General features: G+C 41.7%; 1 protein-coding gene across 2 annotated transcripts in view; it reads left to right on the top strand.

Moving 5' to 3' along the window:
• The first annotated feature begins 280 nt into the window (after positions 1–280).
• Positions 281–23401, top strand: part of LOC138982146 (kelch-like protein 10) — a 45303-nt gene continuing 22182 nt past the window's right edge. The window contains exons 1-6 of one of the 2 annotated variants that reach the window (XM_070355366.1): positions 281–831; positions 2749–2925; positions 11642–11769; positions 12620–12737; positions 16154–16324; positions 17940–18192. In XM_070355366.1, the coding sequence (XP_070211467.1) occupies positions 640–831; positions 2749–2925; positions 11642–11769; positions 12620–12737; positions 16154–16324; positions 17940–18192 (1039 nt within the window). In that variant the 5' untranslated portion in view covers positions 281–639. The remainder of the gene's footprint in view (positions 832–2748; positions 2926–11641; positions 11770–12619; positions 12738–16153; positions 16325–17939; positions 18193–23401) is intronic. The other variant, XM_070355367.1, reaches the window with a different exon arrangement.

The following is a 23401-nucleotide window of genomic DNA, read 5'->3' as shown; positions in this document are numbered from 1 at the left end:
TAGAAGTTTGTTATGTTGATCCCAAGACTATTTTCCATTACTTTAAATTGCTGTACATTGTGCTATCGCTGATAATTCATTGAACTTTTTAGAAATTCAACTTGAAGTGGGCGTCAGTCAGCACAGCAAAGTTTGTTTACATTTTGCTCTAACTTTGACCCCGCGTTTCTCCAATCAGAGGCTTAGATGAAGAATGTCCCTTTTCGCAGAAATGGCCACAAATGTGGATTACTGCATGTATGTGACGTCATAAATCCTGCGTCACGAGTGTGTCGTCATTATCAGTCATGACGTGCATGTTTACTTTCTTCCAGAAAAAGGCGAGGGTGGGAGCGACTCACGTTTACCAGCAGCTGCAAGGTCCGTACCGCCCTCACGATGACATAGCGACCACCATGTAGCCATCAGGGCGGCGCTCAGGCTTGTTACGAGTCAACAACACCTTTCCCCCCTTCATACTCCGTCCCGATCCCACCCGGGCCAAAACCAAAGTCTGAGCTGCTGTGGCCCCAGCTGTGGCTAGGAAAGGTACTGTGACTGTCTGTACATCACTGCGCACAGTCCATTTTTCTCCTCGCCTTTTTTCTGCCACTCTCACCACGTCCGTCCCAACGTCCAGCCCCTGTTTGTAGCTCCGCCATGGAGGTTGCAACAGCGATGGACACGGTGGACTCTTCCCCACTGCAGCAGCTGGAGGGCCCGGGGATGATGGAGGGAACACCCGTACGGATGGAGTTCAGCACCCACGCCTGCAGCGTCTTGTCCGACCTCAGACAGAGCGGCCTTCTCTGTGACGCCGTCATCAAGGTACGACCTGGGAGCACAGAAACAGTACGCATGATGAAGTATCTGCTCTCTTTGTCTGTTTCTGTTTGTGCTTCTCCCTGTCTGTCTATCCTTGTCATTGCAATAAACCACACACACAAAAAGAGTGAAGAAAAAAAAAAGAAAAACAGAAACTCTTGACTGACAACTGCCTGACACTTTCAGAGCCAGATGAATTTAATTCAGAGTAAGCTGTTAAAGATATATTTAAATCACCGAATAACTCCTGCATCAGTAGAAATGACATAACACAAGAGATACGCAAGATCGCACGATAGAATATCAAAACAACCTGTTCTTTCTCCTCGTATACACAAATTGCCAAGCTGTGCCTATTCAGAATTGTTGTCGATTTTTTGATTGGTACCTGACGTTTTTGTCAGGTCGATCTTGAGGGTACCCTTACTTCGGCGGCGGTCACGTGACCCCTATAACAGAAATCTGTTATCCGAAAAGGGTGTCAGATTGCCAAGTGGGGGGCCTTTAATGGCATATACTGTTTGAATAATGAAATGACACGGGAATGAATGTTTTTGTTAGGTTGCGAAAATGGGTGCAATAATTTGTTGGCAGAGTTTATATGGGGCACAACTCTTCAGCAAGCTGGAATGGCTTCGGTTTCCCTCTAGGTCAAAGTATTCCTGGTGTTGTCACTCGATAAGACGATGGTCGCCAGCAACCGCGACCTTCGGTATGTGGTTCTCAGCAAATTTTAGACACGATCGTACACTTTGTGTCGCAAATCAATATTTACAATCAGATATTGAAGCAGGGATGCAATCGGCTTACATTCATAGATCTAGAAAATCACACGATCGACAGTATTCATGCGGAGTGAAAAGAAAAAGGAGAAACAATACAATTAAATCAACCAATGGAGAGCTTAATGTTGTAAAATCAAAGTGAATGAAATTGATCGGTGCCCCGTTAGGCTGTCCTTAATTCAGCCCAAATTCGACTTCGCAAAGGCTTTTTTTTTTACCGAAAATTCAGTGCAAATGCTTCGTGCAGCCAGCTTCCTGAAGTAGCCTTCACGCAGTCGACTTCGCCAAATTAGTTTGAGGTTTATGTCAACGAGAGATTACTGCATGCATGACGCCTTTGTGATTTGAATTAAAGCTTTATTCAGTTGAACATTGTCAAGCAAACTTCAAATACACTGCCCTCCTCCCCCCTCTTTGTCTAACACAAACAGACGCACGCACGCACGCACACTTCATATTTGTCATACAACGTAAACATCGAAAGACATTATTATGCTCATATAATTATGCTCGAACAGTTAAAGGGACGCAATCCAATGAAGGCACATTAATTGTCTGCATATTTCATCTAGGAGATTGCCTCCCTTGCTCCGTCATTATCGTTCAATGTTCTGTTACTAGTATTTCCCCAGACTCGGAGGCCTGATTTTGGGAACGTGTGTGTATGTGTGTGTGTGTGTGTGTGTGTGTGTGTGTGTGTGTGTGTATGTGTGTGTGTGTGCGTGTGTGTGTGCATGGATGCATACTTGCGTACATACGTTCGTGCGGGCGCGCGCATGTGTGTGTGTGTGTGTGTGTGTGTGTGTGCATGGATGCTTACATGCGTACATACGTTCGTGTGGGCGCGCGCATGTGTGTGTGTGTGTGTGTGTGTGTGTGTGTGTGTGTGTGTGTGTGCACATATACATGCCTACATGCGTTCGTGTGTGTGTGTGCGTGCGTACATGCGTTCATGTGTGTGTGTGTGTGTGTGTGTGTGTGTGTGTGTGTGTGTGTGCATGGATGCATACATGCGTACATACGTTCATGCGGGTGCGCGCATGTGTGTGTGTGTGTGTGTGTGTGTGTGTGTGTGTGCACATATACATGCCTACATGCGTTCGTGTGTGTGTGCGTGCGTACATGCGTTCATGTGTGTGTGTGTGTGTGTATATCGCAGGTAGACAACTGTGTGTTCCCCATCCACCGCAACATCCTGTCGGCGTGCAGCCCCTACTTCCATGCCATGTTCACCAACGCTGGCTTCGAGACCAACCAGCGGGAGGTCACTCTCACGGGAGTCTCCCCGCAAATCATGGTGCTCATAATTGACTTTGCCTACACCCGGGCCTCAAAGGTACGCAGCAAGACTTATTCCCTCCCAGAGTTTATTTTTATAGAAATATATTTGAGTCGAATAAGCCTTCCTTTTGCAAAATTAAAATAGAATTAAGTAGACGTGCAATGTCAAGGCACTGCATACCCCCAGCGAAGGACATATCCTCTCTCTCTGTCTCTCTTTATCTCTCTCTCTCTCTCGCTCTCTCTCTCTCTCTCGCACACACACACACACACACTCACACACACACCCAAGTCACACACGCACACACACACACACACGCACTCACTCTCTCACACAGACTTCATACACACAAAACACACACTCATACGCACATATAGACAGACGGACACACACACCGTTACAAACAAACACACATACACACATACGTACACACACTCTCACACACACACACACACACACACACACACACACACACACACACACACACACACGCCAGCACGCATGCACGCACACACACATAAATAATAAAGCTAGCAGCAACAAGTCGCGCTTCCCAGGTATTTTTCATGATTACATTTTATCAGCCACCTGCGCTTCTGTAAGAGTGACCGAGGTCTGAGTATATGAGTATAGGGCTGTAAGAGAAGCTGCATGATTTTGCATGGGTATTTCATTTCATTTAATCCTATTTTATGTCGACTTTTGATAGGGATCCTACTGAAAAGCTTGGATTCATTTCAGCAATCAGACGTTTCGTTATTAATAAGACGGGTGTGTGTTTTCGATTGAACTACTCACACCTACGTGAAATAAGTTTTCCCCAAAGGAATGTGCCATACGAAATACTGAAAAAGCTTTTAAAAAGTTGAATTTTCTCGCTACGTACAATTTAATCCACATCAGTGATCACGAATGATACAACTTGATACCTTCCCTCTTTCCGAGAACATTGACAGACATAGGTAAAAACAGCTTTTAAGGGGATACTAGTGAATTCAAGTTACTTCCCTTGCTTTTGACGTCATTTCGCTTCATTTCTTCAAGGAGTTACTCCCCTTTCATTTGTTCTCTCCAAAGACAAGAAATACAATCAATTAATTGCCCTGAACGTCGAGAACAAAAACTTTCTTCAAAACAATAGGAATCGGGTGGTAAATAATACGGAAGATCTTATTTTTATTTCATTTTTATATTTAGTCAAGTTTTGACTAAATATTTTAACATCGAGGGGGAATCGAAACGAGGGTATGGTGTATGTGCGTGTGTCTGTGTGTCTGTGTGTCTGTGTGTCTGTGTGTGTGTGTAGAGCGATTCAGACTAAACTACTGGACCGATCTTTATGAAATTTGACATGAGAGTTCCTGGGTATGAAATCCCCGAACGTTTTTTTCATTTTTTTGATAAATGTCTTTGATGACGTCATATCCGGCTTTTCGTGAAAGTTGAGGCGGCACTGTCACGCCCTCATTTTTCAACCAAATTGGTTGAAATTTTGGTCAAGTAATCTTCGACGAAGCCCGGGGTTCGGTATTGCATTTCAGCTTGGTGGCTTAAAAATAAATTAATGACTTTGGTCATTAAAAATCGGAAAATTGTAAAAAAAAATAAAAATTTATAAAACGATCCAAATTTACGTTTATCTTATTCTCCATCATTTGCTGATTCCAAAAACATATAAATATGTTATATTCGGATTAAAAACAAGCTCTGAAAATTAAATATATAAAAATTATTATCAATTTTTTTTTTTCGAAATCAATTTAAAAACACTTTCATCTTATTCCTTGTCGGTTCCTGATTCCAAAAACATATAGATATGATATGTTTGGATTAAAAACACGCTCAGAAAGTTAAAACAAAGAGAGGTACAGAAAAGCGTGCTATCCTTCTTAGCGCAACTACTACCCCGCTCTTCTTGTCAATTTCACTGCCTTTGCCATGAGCGGTGGACTGACGATGCTACGAGTATACGGTCTTGCTGAAAAAGGGCAGCTACTTGACTAAATATTGTATTTTCGCCTTACGCGACTTGTTATTTTTATTGTTTTGACCTCAGTTGCATGCAAGGCTGCTTCAATCCATCTTTTCTGCCTCTTTCGTCTTTTTTTTTTTTTTTTTTTTTTTTTTTTGACGGTGAGCATTGGTCTTTTTTTTCAATGAAATTTTAATTTTGTTTTCTTTTACATTACAGGTTACATTTCCATTAAATTACTTTTTAATTCAACAACAATCTAACTCAGGACAATGGGGATAAACCTTTTGTAGCGCAAGTTCTTGTTAAAATACAATTACCAATGGAATATGCGATTTAGTTTTCTTAACTTTGCTAATGCACATTTTTGCTATCAATAAAAAATTAACGCTGATTCCTGACATTTTTCAATTCCGAATAATACATCTGTAATAGACAATAAGAAAGCCCGACCTGTCAGACTGTTCAACATTTGTTCAATATAAGTCCAAAACCTTCTAATTCGGGGACACTCATAGAAAAAGTGTTCCATGACATCCAAAATATGTGGGCACTCGTTACAGTTTTTTGTTTGACTTACTTTCATTTTATGTAATAAAATATTGGTGGGATATAAATTGTGACAAATTTTCCATTGCAACACACGCAGGCGCACTTCTTTTGTCACCTGTCGTGGCAACAACCACGTTTGTTCGACAAAAACAAAATCTAGTTTTCTTTTCCAAAAATCGATTGCATGAGATTTTTCAATGCTATAATTCCGTTTTTTCTTTAAATATATAACTTATTTAACTTGGGTTTGCTTTTAAACACATTCAATTCATCATCAATCATATATACATTAACTATACTTCTTTGGTTTATCCCCATTGTCCTGAGTTAGATTGTCTACAATCCAATCTTTCCATTGTTCTGGAATTGCATTCATCACAGCGTTGTATTCAAAAAAGGTTATTGCAGGGTTTTGCTGCACATTGATCTGTACATCTTCACATAACAGAAACTGATTTCTTTCAACATTCAACAAATCATTTATAACATTAAAACCTTTCTGGCGCCATTTTACAAAATCCAACACTTTACCTTTCAACTGAATCAGTCTATTATTAAATAACAGTTGATTACCAACATCATTTCTGTCAACTTCCTCTAAACCTACTTTATTCTTATTATCAAGATATGTCAAAAATACCTCTTTCCAGAAATCATTTTGAACTTTTTCAATTCCTTGTAATTCCTTTTGTGTGCAATTAATTTTTGCCAAATGATTAACATCTGTTAATGGTTGAATGTGCCATTTTGGGATTGCACTCCAATTTTCTCGACCTGCTTGATGCAACCGTCCAATCCAATTTAAATAAAACACTTTCTGTATATCAAACATATTGATCATTTTCAATCCACCATGCTCATATTCAGACGCCAAAATTTTCCTTTTTTATCTTTTCAAAAGCTTTTTTATTACTATATTGTTTTTGCCATACAAATTTGTATAGTTTCGTGTTTAGCTGTCTGAGAACTTGCTTTGGAAGACCAACAGACTGCATAATATACACAAATGGGGAAGTCATAAACGTTTTAATAACTGTTATTTTTCCCTGTATACTGAGATCTCTTTTACTCCACTGTTTAATCATGGCATCAAGACTCTCCATTTTGAATTTCCAGTTTTCCTCGATGTCTTTTGCCATTTTACAACTACGAAATTTAATCCCTAAAATTTTAATCTCCTTAACAACGTGGAAAGGCAGATTAGGTTCCGTTGGTTCTCTCCCCATTCTCAAAGCTTTCGTTTTATCCAAGTTTAATTGTAGCCCTGAGACTTTGCTAAATTGGTTCAATATGTTCATTGCCATGTTAGCATCATCTCGGTTTTTTAAAAACAGGGTTGTATCATCTGCCATTTGTTTTATTTTTATGACCGTACCATCCTGATTAATCATGTTCGGTGTAATTATTCCAACTATAGGGCTGTTTCTTATCTTAATCGCCAACAATTCTACCGTCAAGACGAAAGCCAACGGCGAAAACGGGCAACCTTGTCGAATTCCACTAAATACGTTAAACCTCTCCGATAACCAACCTCCATGATTTATACAGCTTGTAGTACCTTTTATCAAAATCTAAACAAATTTGGTACGGAAGATCTTTGACCCTTTTGCACATTTTAGGCTGGAGTCTACCCCTTAGAACGGAAATGTAGAATTAACAAGCACAAGAACTTTAATACTTTATCGTCTGTCTTTACAAACCCAGAAAAATGCCTGTTATCATGACACATGTCGCCAATGTTTGAACAGTGTGACGTCAAGCAAACGATTTTATCAGCCTGCCTGACAGTTACGATTTATCCCATGACCTGCCTCTTTGTCTCTGTTAGCTGAGGAGGTGATTATTCTGGATTATCCATCACAACCAACCCATCACAACCGAGTTTCGATCTCAACTGTCTCATTGGTCATTGTCTTTGATTTCAGAGTACAATTGAATAATTTATAGAGGTCATCTGCATATTCAGAGTTTACAGATGGACTACTTTTTTCAACATACGACTGAAATATTTTGTGGTGTCAAAGTCAATATCACGTATAGGTACAGGCCTACATACGTCAATATTGAGAAAATAAAGAATACTTCAAACGATACGCAAATTCTGCATGGATTTAAAGAGCGGAGTCGAGATATTTCGCTGGCCGAATCGCGAAGCGACTGCATGGTCAAAGGCATGTTCAAATTATCAGAAGACTCACCATGAAGTCAAATCAAACGTTAGGTTTTCTCATTTGGTTATTTGCTTTGGCTTTAAGTGTATTGCTTCGATTGATAGCTGAATCTGCTTGTAACCATGCTGTTCAAGACTGTTCGAACTGTCGTCTGCTAGACGGGCTTGTGTGAATCCGAGTCGAGTCAACTGCGGGGTTCAGCGACAAATGAGGGAGTGGCATCAAAATGAAAAGAAGAAGACGAAAAGAAGTTGGCGATATAGTTAAGATATATGGGGAAGAGAAGAGGATGTGAGGTGTTAGATGTATCCAACCTTAGGTGTTCAAACTCAAGACCGGGACAAAGTAGAAAGCGATGTACCGCGACCGACTCTCAGTGCCGACATACTACTTCCAAGCTTTATTGCTTAACGTCTACAACAGGCGAAGTATTGAAGCTTTGGCTCACCTAAACCCGACGACTGAATATGTAAGTGATCCACGTGTGAAAACCGAAACAGAACAGCGCGATGACAGCCAACATTTCTATCCCCGACTGACAAACAGTAACACTGCATGCGAACTGACTTGGGTCAACGATCAAACCAGCACGGCCCGAACTGAATTTGTTGCGCTGCCATTATCGTGCGCAATTTTGGTAAAAATATAAACCCGGTATGCCGAATTGAGTATAACGAAAGCCGATGTCAAATATACACAGGGATATTTTAAAATGACATTCAAAATGTAAAAGCAGATAGCAGACCTTTTTATAAGCTATATGAATGACTGAATGTCCACATACAAGTCGAATGACGCCGTCCATTATGCTGACAAATGGGAACTAGCTTTGCGCATGAATTCATTGACATGAATTTCGACTGCGGAGGCTTTTGGCAAGCTGAAAACAGGCACGGGCAGGTTTTAGTGGAAAAAGTAAGTGTTTTTAATGAAAACGTCGGAGTAATGGGATAAATAGCTTACACACCTCGTCCTGAATATCTTGCATATTTTCCCTCGGGTCCATTTTTAGGTATTACCTCGCCAAAGGCTCGGTAATACCTAAAAATCGACCCTCGGGAAAATATGCAAGATAATCAGAACTCGGAGTGTGTAACCTATATATATTGCAAATCAGAACTCGGAGTGTGTAACCTATATATATTGCACAGACATATGCAGATAAAACATTAGATTAAATATCGTGTACTGTAATACAACAAAGTGTAAAATAACACTTCCGTGAAAAAAACTAAAATGATGTAAACTTGGCCAAACAAATATTGCAACAAATTTCGAACCCAAATTAAATTAATTTCAGTGTCATTTCACTATAACTTGATATGATATGCCAGTTAAGGCGGTTCACGTCAGGATCATCTTTTAGATTAAAGATTTTTTTTAGTGCAGCGTTTTTTGACTCACATGCGAAGCAAAAGTGAGTCTATGTACTCACCCGAGTCGTCCGTCCATCCGTCCGTCCGGCCGTCCGGAAAACTTTAACGTTGGATATTTCTTGGACACTATTCAGTCTATCAGTACCAAATTTGGCAAGATGGTGTATGATGACAAGGCCCCAAAAAACATACATAGCATCTTGACCTTGCTTCAAGGTCAAGGTCGCAGGGGCCATAAATGTTGTCTAAAAAACAGCTATTTTTCCCATTTTTCCCATTTTCTCTGAAGTTTTTGAGATTGAATACCTCACCTATATATGATATATAGGGCAAAGTAAGCCCCATCTTTTGATACCAGTTTGGTTTACCTTGCTTCAAGGTCAAGGTCACAGGAGCTCTTCAAAGTTGGAATGTATACATATTTTGAAGTGACCTTGACCCTGAACTATGGAAGATAACTGTTTCAAACTTAAAAATTATGTGGGGCACATGTTATGCTTTCATCATGAGACACATTTGGTCACATATGATCAAGGTCAAGGTCACTTTGACCCTTATGAAATGTGACCAAAATAAGGTAGTGAACCACTAAAAGTGACCATATCTCATGGTAGAAAGAGCCAATAAGCACCATTGTACTACCTATGTCTTGAATTAACAGCTTTGTGTTGCATGACCTTGGATGACCTTGACCTCACATGTATTTTGGTGGGAAAAATGTGTAAAGCAGTTCTTAGTGTATGATGTCATTGCTAGGTTTAGTTATTTGACCTTGACTCTGAAGGTCAAGGTCATGTAAAGGTCAAGGTCAAGCATGTGAGTCGTATGGGCTTTGCCCTTCTTGTTTTGTCATGATACACCTGAACAATGACGCAAAAAGTTCCGCTTTTGACCGCTCTTGCGAACGACACCTGCAGCAGTAGGAATAGCATATCACACGAAATACGCAAGGTAGCAAAACTAAATAATCGGACAAAAGCGGACAAACACTCAAGTCCTTAATGGCTAAAAACCGTAGGATTTTTAATATTAATTTAACTACAAAATAATCTGTTGAGGGTAGATAATTGATTTGACTTTCTTCTCGTTTGTCAAAGTTGCAAAGTTTTTCCTAGCGTGATTTTTGGTCTTTTTTTTCTCCTTCGGCCCTTCCGTTTTTGTCTGGTCGATTTTGAGGGTACCCTTATTTGAGCGGCGGTCACGTGATCCCTGTAAAAGAAAAATTTAATCCACAAGGTGATCCTGATAGTTAAGTGAACGGCCTTTACTGGCATATCAAGTTTTAATGAAAATATTAATGACACTGGAATTAATGCTTTAATGTAAGTTCGAAATTTGTTGCAATAATGTTTTGGCCAAGTTTACATCACATTAAAATCAACAATTTGCCCAAAATGAAGTTTCTTAAAAACGACATCATTTGTAAAATACTGATAGGGGTAGATTTCATCCTTAACTATAGATGAAAAATAGGAAACCAACAATGATGTTTGACGCGTCTTTATCAGTATGTCCTCCTGACAAAAGATTACTCATTGTCTCTTTGCTGATTGTCGAGGGATAATTGTTTCCTTGACGTCATAGTAATGGTCTTACCGGTCATCAAGTTTATGGAGAATACTAGGACATAGCGCGACAAACATTACAAAGACATACGATATCGATTACAAAAACAACAACAAAACGTCTTTTTTTTACCCTCTCTTTGGAAGTGAAATCTCCTACGTCAAAAGCCAAGTCAAGGCACGTGAATAATGGCGTGACGTAAACATTTTCTCACTTCTTTTGCATGTTTCACAGGAAGTGACAAAGCATTTCGAGTACGAAGTATGTCTCGGTGACTTTATCATATTTTTTGTTTTTAACAGCAGTCGGAAACGAATCGTAAACTTACCGCCAGGCATGTATTGGTATCGGATATGAATAATTTTTCGCATGTTCTAAGACACACATGTTTTTCTTACAAAGATATCATAATTATGGGTTTCTATGTCTATGTCTCAGTTGTTTGATATTCTGATATTTGTAGCTAGATTAAAATGTTATCGTACACTAGATAGTTAAACAAACGGATTTGATTGTATGTTTGCCTGTACGTGTTGACGGACGCAGTGGCCTAGTGGATAAGACATCGGCCTCCTCTGCGGAAAGTCGCGGGTTCGAATCCAAGCCGCGCTTGGTTGGATAAGGGTGGAGATTATTTCCCAGGTCAACTTATGTGCAGACCTGCTAGTGCCCTATTCCCCTTTGTGTGTACACGCAAGCACAAGACCAAGTGTACATGGAAAAGATCCTGTAATCCATGTCAGAGTTCAGTGGGTTATAGAAACTCGAAATACCCAGCATGCTTTCCATGAAAGCGGCATATGGCTGCCTGAATGGCGGGGTAAAACCTGGCATACACGTAAACACCCACTTGTGCAAAAACATGAGATAACGTGGGAGTTTCAGCCCATGAACGAAGAAGGAGAAGAAGATCCTATGCTTATAATTCGTGCCTGCTCGTGTGTGTGTGTGTGTGTGTGTGTGTGTGTGTGTGTGTGTGTGTGTGTGTGTGTGTGTGTGTGTGTGTGTGTGTACTTCATGCTTGTGTCTGTTCGCACGCGTGTTTGTGTATGTACGTACGTTCGTGTTTTTGTGCGCGTGCGTGCTTCTGACTGTCTGCTTGCGTGTCCACGTGTGTTCGTGTGTGTGTGTAGGTGACAGCGGAGAACGTGGAGCAGCTCCTGCCAGCAGCTGACCAGTTCCACGTCATCGGTCTGATCAAGTCGTGCTGCGACTTCCTTAGCAGGGAGCTCTCCGCGGACAACTGCATCGGCATCCACCGGTAGGTGTAGGTTGATACCGCACATCCCCCCCCCCCTTCCTCACGACCACACCCCTCCCCGCCAGGCTTGACCACAATATATGTCTGGAGAACCACATCGGCATCCACCGGTAGGTGTAGGTTGATACCGCACACACCTCTCACCCTCACCCCCACACCCTTCTCATCCAATCCTGACCAAAATAAGGTCCGGACAGCTGTATCGGCATCCACCGGTAGGTGTAGGTTGATACTGCACGCACCCCTCCCCTCCCCCCTACACCCTTCTCCACCAATCCTGACCAAAATAAGGTCTGGACAGCTGTATCGGCATCCACCGGTAGGTGTAGGTTGATACTGCACGCACCCCTCCCCTCCCCCTACACCCTTCTCCACCAATCCTGACCAAAATAAGGTCTGGACAGCTGTATCGGCATCCACCGGTAGGTGTAGGTTGATCGAGAAAAATAGCTGCCATGATTATCTTCCTTTGCTTACATCGCATACGAATGATCGATATATTTGTCTCTCTTCCTGGTTTATATGCCAACGTTTTCCTTCTGAACTCATCCGTACAGTCCATTCCGTAACTTGAATGGCAAGTAAAATGACTTGTTATTCTAACAAGAGCCAGTTCTGCAAAACCAGTACAGGCTTAGATTGTAGTAGAAAATCGTGCCTGAATTTACAACATTACCAAATGAAGATGAAAGTCGCTTGCTTATTTCAATGCTTGTCATTCTCTCAGGTGCCAGGAAGTTGGTTTCGCATAACTCTCACTTACTCTGTTGCACATGTCGTATGCATTTAGGGCGCTTACTTCCCTTTGCTTCCCAGAGGGACACTACGTTTTCCATTGCTGTATGTGCAGGTTCGCTCAGACGTTTTTCTGCCACGGGCTGGAGAAGGTAGCTCAGCGCTTCCTGTTGCAGAACTTCCAGACTGTCTACAACGTCAGCAATGAGTATCTACAGCTAGATGTAGAGGAGGTAGGGCCCTGTCAGAACGTGTGTGTGTGTGTGTGTGTGTGTGTGTGTGTGTGTGTGTGTGTGTGTGTGTGTCCCTCTCTCTCTCTCTCTCTCTCTCTCTCTCTCTCTCTCTCTCTCTCTCTCTCTCTTTCTCTCTCTCACACACACACATATCTCTCTGTATGGCTGTCTCTCTGTCTGCATGGGTGTGTCTTGTTTGTGTCGAAATAAAATTTAAAACCCCCAATAAAAACGCTGGCGCTGGACCCGAGTACTCTTCAGACTGACTCGCTCCCCCAGTATGAAAGTTTTTGTCTTGTGCACGTGGATTTAAAAAAAAAAAAAATTTATTTTACACAATTAAAAAAATTATTAGAGTAAAATAAAACATTAAAACGTTCATAATAAACAATTGACTTACTTGACTTATTCCTGTAGACTCCCTGTGGAGCATAGGGCCGCACATAATAAACAATAGTAAACAAGAATTTAAAAAAAAAAAAAAAGAAAAGAGACCGCCCATGCCGGGAATCGAACCCGGATCCCTTGGATTTAAAAAAAAAAAAAATTTATTTTACACAATTAAAAAAATTATTAGAGTAAAATAAAACATTAAAATGTTCATAATAAACAATAATAAACAAGAATTAAAAATAAAATAGACCGCCCATGCCGGGAATTGAACCCGGATCCCTTTGGCCATAGTCGGAAACGCTTTCCTCCAAGCCAACAAATCTGACATTCACTAGTGAACTCAAATGCCTATAATCCTCGCGCAGTGGTACACGCACGCAAAGCACGCAAAGCCTGGTACGGTGTCGCTGGCTTGGCTGGGCGGTTTATCAGCCGAACGGCTATTCTGACCCACCGCGAATTGCGCCCTCCGTTAAGAGTGGTTTTTGTGGAATATTTCGCATTTAGGTCCCAGGTAACATTATGAAGTTTTAATACGATCAATCGGACCTATTATCAAGTTAGTGTATCAACTTTTGAACAAACTGCGCCCAGTAGTTTCCCAGCAATAAGCTGTTAAGTCGAGACAGACAGACACACACACACACAATTAAAGTCTGCAGGACCCTAGTACTGCGTACTCGGGGATAAGATTGGTAAGTTATTGGAACGTCAAATGTATAACCAAACGAAATAATACATTCATAGGTACGCCTTCCCAATGATATTTAAAGTAGACAGACACACAAATGCTTATGGTAAAGATAATGAACTTTAGCTTACAAAGCGTTGCTGGTCTCAGTCTCCGGAGAGAAAGAGGGTCAAAGTCGTCAGGAATGACCAAATCTAAGCGAAATTTATTATCTGTATCATAATTTGTGTTTGTCCGCCCACAAGACAATTGGATCGGTGTACCTTTGATTGGTTGTTTTTCTCTCATAAATGAAACGTTCCAATAACTTTATTACTTTTCTTGTTTGCTGATTCCTAATTTTGGAACGTCAGAAGTCTGTATTTTTGGATTTGTTGCCTTTCTGTCACTCTGACATTATTTCCAAAAGAAGGACATTGTGGAGGAAGCTACACCTGATACTTTCTTGCCCCTGTCATATTCCTGCATCGTCTGACGTATGATTTGTCCAGGTGTGCAATCAACGCTTCAGTCTCCATTCCTCACGTGAACAGTTGTGTGGATGGTAGTGTGTGGGCCTAGCGCTTGCCCCTCCTTCCCTCTTCCCATCCCTGCTTCTTGATCGGCTCTTGTTGCGCTCTTGTTGCTTACCCCCCGCGGGTTAGGGGGAAGAATTTACCCGATGCTCCCCAGCATGTCGTAAGAGGCGACTAACGGATTCTGTTTCTCCTTTTACCCTTGTTAAGTGTTTCTTGTATAGAATATAGTCAATTTTCGTAAAGATTTTAGTCAAGCAGTATGTAAGAAATGTTAAGTCCTTTGTACTGGAAACTTGCATTCTCCCAGTAAGGTAATATATTGTACTACGTTGCAAGCCCCTGGAGCAAATTTTTGATTAGTGCTTTTGTGAACAAGAAACAATTGACAAGTGGCTCTATCACCTCTGCCCCCCTTTCCCCGTCGCGATATAACCTTCGTGGTTGAAAACGACGTTAAACACCAAATAAAGTAAAAGTAAACTCTTGTTGCTTAATTGTGAGAACGTTAAATCCATTTAAACAGCCAGGCAACCTGCCGGCCTACCTGCTCCCTCATCCTGTTCCCTAACCAATCTTCACCTTGACTTCTCATCTGGCCATTAAAACACGTAAAACCTGACACAGATAGACTGCCAACATTCCAAAATAAAGAATCAAGAAAAGAGAAAAGTTAGTTTGTGGAATTTTCTATTCAAAATAAATTAGAAATGATTCATATGACCCGAGAAAATGCTTTCCACAACTGAAGTTTAAGTTTAGTTTTTTGCAATTCAAATGTCTGCCCCCTCATTTTCTTCTTTGTGTTCGTTCTTTGTTTTGTCCGTTGTATATATATAAAAAAAAATTTACAATAAGCAAAAAACCCTGCCCACTTCCCCAAAAATAACACTGAAAATCAAGAAAGGTTACTTTATGGAACTTTTAATTTAGATACATTTTAAATTCGAACCGTTCTCCTGATCATCTAGAAATTGAGTCTTCGCAGTGAAGAATAAAGTACAACAGACAATTAGTATATACAGTGACAGTCCGAAAACTGTGGGCCTGTCTTCATTAACGGTTTCATATCTCTCAAGGATTTGTAGTGTGGTTTAAATCGAACATACTTTTACTCCGTGTATATCAAGATTTAGGTTACACACCAAGTCTCAGTTGATATTCAAAATATTAGTAGAAGCTAGCGGATCATGACCAACTCGAGCTTCAGCTAAGGCGCGAAGTATGATAGTTCTGGGCCTTGGTATCACCACTGTTTAGCTGATCTCACGATTTTTTTGGATTGATTTTGATGTGTTCAAGCGAGTAAATAATGTTAAGTCTCAATTCGTAATGTATCGATCAAATATAGGATTCATTTCCCTTCTTAAAGTCATGTCACGTAAGATGCCGAATAAAACTCATATTAACTTATTAAGGCGTTAAGTCGTAGAAATTTTAGTGTAATGGATAGACACATTAAATATTATTTGTATTTGCACAAAGATCTCGACAGTCATTGTTCACCTCGACGCTGGCACGGTCTCCAAGATCAATGGCTGCCTCCATCTGTGTAAAATGTGAGTTTTGTCAAAAATACAAATGACAAATTAAAAAAAAATCGCTTTGTGACCTAGTACATAGTTCTGCTGGCAAAAGTAGCACACAAAGTGTTCACCAGTGTTTTGCTAGTAGAACTATACTAAAACCATGTCACTAAATGTCAACAAGTTGTCACAGAAATGTGTTCTAAAGTGGACCACTTCTGTTTAGAGTGCATAATGTATTTGTTATGCGCACCAGAGAGCGCTTTCCGTAATTCCACATGTTGCCCCCAGGTGTGTGACGTGCTGGAGTCTGACCAGCTGAACGTGCGTAACGAGGAGCTCGTGTTTGACGCCGTGTGTCGCTGGGTAGACTTTGACCCCGAGAGACGCAGAGGTCACATGGCTAGACTCCTCAAGACCATCCGTCTCGGCCTGCTCACCACGCAGTTCTTTGTGGAGAAGGTGAGAACACACAGTTGTAGCTTGGAGAAGGTAAGAACACAAATTGCAAGTTGTAGCTTGGAGAAGGTAAAAACACAAAGTTGTAGCTTGGAGAAGGTAAGAACACAACATTGTAGCTTGGAGAAGGTGAGAACACAAAGTTGTAGCTTCGAGAAGGTGAGAACACAAAGTTGTAGCTTGGAGAAGGTAAGAACACAAAGTTGTAGCTTGGAGAAGGTAAGAACACAACATTGTAGCTTGGAGAAGGTGAGAACACAAAGTTGTAGCTTCGAGAAGGTGAGAACACAAAGTTGTAGCTTGGAGAAGGTAAGAACACAAAGTTGTAGCTTGGAGAAGGTAAGAACAAAAAGCTGTAGCTTGGAGAAGACAAGAACACAAAGTTGTAGTTTGGAAACGTTGAGAACACAAAGTTGTAGCTTGGTGAAGGCGAAAATACAAAGTTGTAGCTTGGAGAAGATGAGAACACAAAATTGCACCCTGCAGAAGGTTTTTGTTGAGAAGGTTACAAAGTTGTAGTTCGGGTGTTCGCCACGCAGCTCTTTGTAGAGAAGTTTTGAACACCGAGTTGTAGCTTGGATGTTCACCAATAAATTCTTTGTGGAGAAGGTGATAATACAAAGTTGTAGCTTGGAGAGGGGGAGAACACACAGGTGTAGCATGGAGAAGGTGAGAATACAAAGTTGTGGCTTGGAGAAGGTGAGAACACAAAGTTGTAGCTTCGAAAAGGTGAGAACACAAAGTTGTAGTTTGGTGAACAGAACAATGTAATTTTGAGCTCACCTAACCCTGTGAAGTTAAGAACACAAAGTTGTTTGTGTGAGGAGAACAATTCAGCTTTGTGAGTACTTAACACTCTAAAAGGCTCAACACCCATTTTTGTGGAGAAGTTGAGTTGTAGCTAATTGCTAGTTTTCAGAACTCGAATCTTAGGGGAGAACATTCTGATTATGTGTCAAGTACGCAATGTTTTATGGAGAGGATTAGAACAGAACGTTGCAGCGTTTCGAGAAGAGATCATTTGGATTCGTTAAAAGAGTGTCAGAAGTACATTAATTTGTCACTATTGTTTTTAGAACGGATCCGTTTATTTCAGAGGACAAAACATTATCGCTTGAGTGATGACAAGCCGGTTATTGGTGATGAAGGTGAGGACGTGACAAGACAGCAGAACTTAGTGCGAATAGACCATTGTTGTCGGGGTAAAGAAGTGAGAGGGAAATTTAGATGAGCGCATCACCTGTCAACATCCGTTGTGTAGGTTTCAAGACCTGTGTGGATGACGTTAAAACCCTACATAGTTGTGGAGGTGAACGAAGACCCCCCCCCCCCCACCCCCCGTAACACTTACCACCGGCCCATGGCTTTCAGGTCAAGTGTGTGGACGTACAAGAAATTCGAAACAAACACTAAAGTGCAGAGATTTGAGAAAACAAATGTGAAAAGACATGAAGTTTTAAGAGAATTCTAGATTTTTTACTGTGATAGACTTAAACGAAACATGGCTACTGCCATGTCATTTGAGTAGGGACAAAAACTTGCATCGGTCCCGGAAAGCCATAAAGGCTTTAGAGAGGATACAAAACAATAACCAACCAATCAAACAACCAACTTTCAGGTCAAGTCTCACCCGTACGTGCGAGAGAGCGACACGGCCAAGCCGATCGTGATCGAGACGCTCAAGTTCCTGTACGACCTGGACATGGACGACAAGAAGGAGGTGGACATGAACAACCCCATCGCCAGGCCGCGCGTGCCTTACGAGATTCTCTTCGTCATGGGTGGCTGGAGCGGCGGCTCGCCTACCAACATGATGGAGACCTACGATACGAGGGCTGACCGCTGGGTCGTCTGTGACAACCCGGATTCAGGTCAGTGTAGTTGTGGGTAGTACGTGTTGATATTACGTCTGTCACACCCAGTATTAAGGTCAGTGGGATGTGGGTAGTACGTGTTAGGGACCGGGTAGCTCAGGTGGTAGGGCACTGGACTTGTGATCCTAGCGTCGCGGGTTCGAATCCGGGCCGGGAAGGACACGTGTCAATTTATGTGCAGACCCAGAGACGGTATTCATATCCCACCCCCGTGTCACCACAGTGGCACTTAAAAGACCTCGGTCATTCTGCCATGAGTGCAGATGGCTGATACCACCTAAACACGCATACACGCATACACTTATGCATCTCATTTAAAGTCTGGGTAAAACCCGGGAATATTCCCCTTATGGCTTTGCCGTGAGGGCGTAAACTTGAATTTCTCTTGTAGTACGTGTTGGTCTTATGTCTGTGAGATCCCGGATTCAGGTCAGTGGAGTTGTAGATAGTAGGTGTAGGTGTTGTGTCTGTTAGACCCAGATTCAGGTCAGTGGAGTTTGGGTAGTACGGTACGTGTTGGTTTAATTTCTATGACAGCCCGGATTCAGGTCAGTGGGTTGTGAGTAGTAGGTGTGGTGGTTTTTTAAACTGTGACAGCCCGTATTTAGGTCAGGGGGTTGTGGGTATTACGTGTTGTGACTGTGACAGCCCGGATTTAGGTCAATGGAGTTGTGGGTAGTACGTGTTGGTGTTGTGTCTGTGACAGCCCTGATTCAGGTCAGTGGAGTTGTGGGTAGTACGTGTTGGTTCAATGTCTGTGACAGCCCGGATTCAGGTCAGTGGAGTTGTGGGTAGTACGTGTTGGTTCAATGTCTGTGACAGCCCGGATTCAGGTCAGTGGAGTTGTGGGTAGTACGTGTTGGTTCAATGTCTGTGACAGCCCGGATTCAGGTCAGTGGAGTTGTGGGTAGTACGTGTTGGTTCAATGTCTGTGACAGCCCGGATTCAGGTCAATGGAGTTGTGGGTAGTACGTGTTGGTTCAATGTCTGTGACAGCCCGGATTCAGGTCAGTGGAGTTGTGGGTAGTACGTGTTGGTTCAATGTCTGTGACAGCCCGGATTCAGGTCAGTGGAGTTGTGGGTAGTACGTGTTGGTTCAATGTCTGTGACAGCCCGGATTCAGGTCAGTGGAGTTGTGGGTAGTACGTGTTGGTTCAATGTCTGTGACAGCCCGGATTCAGGTCAGTGGAGTTGTAGGTAGTACGTGTTGGTGTTAGGTCTGTGACAGCCCGGATTCAGGTCAGTGGAGTTGTGGGTAGTACGTGTTGGTTCAATGTCTGTGACAGCCTGGATTCAGGTCAGTGGAGTTGTGGGTAGTACGTGTTGGTGTTATGTTTGTGACAGCCCGGATTCAGGTCAGTGGAGTTGTGGGTAGTTCGTGTTGGTGTTATGTCTGTGACACCCCGGATTCAGGTCAGTGGAGTTGTGGGTAGTATGTGTTGGTGTTATGTCTGTGACACCCCGGATTCAGGTCAGTGGAGTTGTGGGTAGTACGTGTTGGTGTTATGTCTGTGACACCCCGGATTCAGGTCAGTGGAGTGGGTAGTACGTGTTGGTTCAATGTCTGCTACAGCCCGGATTCAGGTCAGTGGAGTTGTGGGTAGTACGTGTTGGTTCAAATGTCTGTGACAGCCCGGATTCAGGTCAGTGGAGTTGTGGGTAGTACGTGTTGGTTCAAATGTCTGTGACAGCCCGGATTCAGGTCAGTGGAGTTGTCTGTGACAGCCCGGATTCAGGTCAGTGGAGTTGTGGGTAGTACGTGTTGGTTCAAATGTCTGTGACAGCCCGGATTCAGGTCAGTGGAGTTGTCTGTGACAGCCCGGATTCAGGTCAGTGGAGTTGTCTGTGACAGCCCGGATTCAGGTCAGTGGAGTTGTGGGTAATACGTGTTGGTTCAAATGTCTGTGACAGCCCGGATTCAGGTCAGTGGAGTTGTCTGTGACAGCCCGGATTCAGGTCAGTGGAGTTGTCTGTGACAGCCCGGATTCAGGTCAGTGGAGTGTTGGTTCAAATGTCTGTGACAGCCCGGATTCAGGTCAGTGGAGTTGTGGGTAGTACCTGTTGGTTCAAATGTCTGTGACTGCCCGGATTCAGGTCAGTGGAGTTGTGGGTAGTACATGTATGTTGCATAACGTTCGCCATGAAAAGGTTGACATCGGTGGGATCACTCAGTGTGTTAATTGCACTGTTGTCCGTTCGATATAATTTCACCAAACTTTCAACGTCTAGCTGCTGGGCTTTTCCTTAGCTTGGGCGCGGCTTTCAAATGTAGGGGTACCTCTTGCCCGTGGCCGTGTGTCCCGATGAGGAAGCCCTCTTGGGATTCATAACATCTAATGGTTCTCTTCGTGAACCAATTACCATTATTGGGTACGCTTTAAACGGGCCGTCTACAAGATGCTCTACAGCCCGTGTTTGATGTCTTTTTCTTCTCCCCTGTAGCTTTTTTTTCTTCAGTTATTTTTGTGTGTGTGTCTTGTATAATTTTGAATACACAACAAGAATACAAGCATCAGACGAAACGTAGAGTGCGTCCACGTTATAAAGCGCGCATAAACACGTGCAACAGTTCTGACTTCTGATTAGATTGTAAAAAATACAACAACAAAGAAAGTAGGACAGAAGCAAGAAAAGGAAACCTAGGAAGGTGGAAAAAAGGAAGGAGAAGAAAAGGAAAGTGGTAAATATCAACAACGACACACAAACAGACAAATCAGTGGACTCTTTGTAAGAAAACCAAATGAGCAGGCAACCAAACAAGAAGACCCAAAAGGCGTAATGATTTAGAGTATGAAAACTATGGCTCATTACGCTATTGACATGAAAGCGACCCTGAAGTTCCGAAAAAAACCCGAATAAATGTTGTGAAGATGTAAGGGAACATTCCGTCTTGTGTAAGCGATCATGTTCGCCACCACAGATCGGTCGATGCCTTTACATGTGATAACAGCATCTTTCCGCTGGGACACATACCAAAAATCAACACTCTGGCTGTTTTTTGTGTGGAGTGTAATGTTTTGCTGAATTTATTTAGAAAGTGACAATCTGCGAAATTACTTCAGCATAACACTCGTAATTTGCAGAGGAAGCAGCAGAGCTGTTGAGAGTTGTCATGTGTCCGTGTGGATGAATGACCCTGACCCATGTAGCTGACAGTCATGGTCAGCACATCTTGGGGGGGGGGGGGGGGGGGGGGGGAGGGGGGATACACATTATCATTTACGCGTCGCGAGAAGGAATGTGTCTGTCAGCCGCTGCTGTCAGTTATGTAAATACATAGAATGCTGTCACTTGATCTTATTTCTATCAGTACATGATTATATTAAATCATGTTGTCATTCTCTTCTTTGCTTGGAATAGCCATTACGGTCAGTTCTGCGCAAAACAATTATAGCCTCTTATGACGTTAGAATGCAAATTAGCCAAAAAAGTAAAACGCTTGAAAGAAATAGAAAGCTGCAAATATATCAATATAACGATGGAGAATTGGCAAACATATCCCTGTTTTAGCTCCATAAAATATGGAGGTTCTTTCCCCTTAAGCGTTTCCAATTATTGTAATGCATCATGTGCGTACCCGTTTTACTGCGTGACCTTTTCCCTTGTTGCCAATATAGCTGTCTTTGACACACATCCTTGATTCTTGCTGCGCTCTTAAACCCATATATGGCCAAAAATCTGTCAAGGAGTCCAAAAAGTGTTACAATTTTTAGACTTTTTTAAACCTCCTTAAATTTACATGAATAAACATCTCGGTATTCCTGTCCTTCAATTGCAGCATTTTATTTTCCAGTCAAGCGTTCGGTTTATCAAATATTTGCAGATAAAGCACAAATGACTGTATGTTACATTTACACCATAACATAATTTCAAGGTGCTGTCATTTTCTTAGGTTCAGCTTTAGGCAACTGTTTCACTATCCAATGGCTTGATGGCTGAATGTAGAGTTGATCTGTACTAAAGCAACACTTGAAAAAAGTTTCTCCTGTCTCAATATAAGCAAAATCTTGTATCCGTTAGTTACTTTACACCAAAGCCCAGAATCAAAGTTACAATTCAATATTTACCTATTTACACTGTTTTTAAAACAATGAAATTCTCTATGGAAGTGCAGAAAAGGTTCCAGTAAATTTTCATGTCATTTGTTTTGCAAACCTTAACCTCAATCATCAGGTTATTACTTAATTTGAAAAAAGCACGGTCAGCGGTGTAGAAATTATTATCAAATCACCCTCTTTAAATATTTTTACACTATTTTGGTCTGCAGTTTTTTGAGTTACAAACAAGAAATCATAACAAATCCTTTTCACGATAGAATAGTCAGGTTGGTACTCCACTACGGTACCAAATGTTAATTTTACCCATGATCTGTACGTTACTTTACACCAAACAGCAAGTACAAGGTACTGAATTTACATTTAATGGGCTATGCTCACATCAGTTAAACAGTATTTCTAACTTGTTTGTTCTAAGCTACCTGTCTCAAGTCAAAATAAAGGGTTAAATTAATGGTTGTGCCTTTTTGGTTGTGTGCACATCTTTACACAAAAGGATGGTGTAAAGTAACATACAGAAGGCTCCGAAGATCTGCAGGTCCATTTGAAGGGTAATTTATCTTTTATTTAGCTCATAAACCCTCAACAGACTGTTATGTGCTGTTTTTAGCATTATTATGTGCTGCATATGGTCTCAGTAAAAAAACAAGGTGATGTATGTTACATTTACACCAAAATGTCCCAACCGTGGTTTCTGAGGTAAATTTTGTCATTCAGTGTGCTTGTTTTCATGTTGAAACAAAGGTTTGGTCTTGCTGGTTGTTCTTAAGCACTGATAAGTTATCTTCTGTCTCTAAAACAAATTCATTGTCATTTTCAAGTATTCTCAGTATGTACGTTACATTTACACCCTTGTCAGATGGCCTCACTTAAGTCTCTCTACAAGCCAACAGGTGCAAGCACTAGGAATCCTGTGACCATAGTTTAACTACCAGGTGTCTGAGGTATAAGAAAACACACACTTTTGTGTATTATGGCAACAGTAATAATTGTGATAGCCTGTTCACGCATTAAATATCAATCAACACGGCTTCCAAAGAAACTGATCGGGTCTGCCAAGTGTTCTGCCTACAATTTGAAACGATCTTCAACGTGATCATGTTCGTTCTGGCTGATTCTCAAAATAGATAGCTTATTTATTTATTTATATG

The sequence above is a fragment of the Littorina saxatilis genome, linkage group LG12, assembly GCF_037325665.1.
Source record: "Littorina saxatilis isolate snail1 linkage group LG12, US_GU_Lsax_2.0, whole genome shotgun sequence".
In the NCBI taxonomy this organism is placed as follows: domain Eukaryota; kingdom Metazoa; phylum Mollusca; class Gastropoda; order Littorinimorpha; family Littorinidae; genus Littorina; species Littorina saxatilis.
This window is presented reverse-complemented; position numbering and strand designations above follow the sequence as displayed.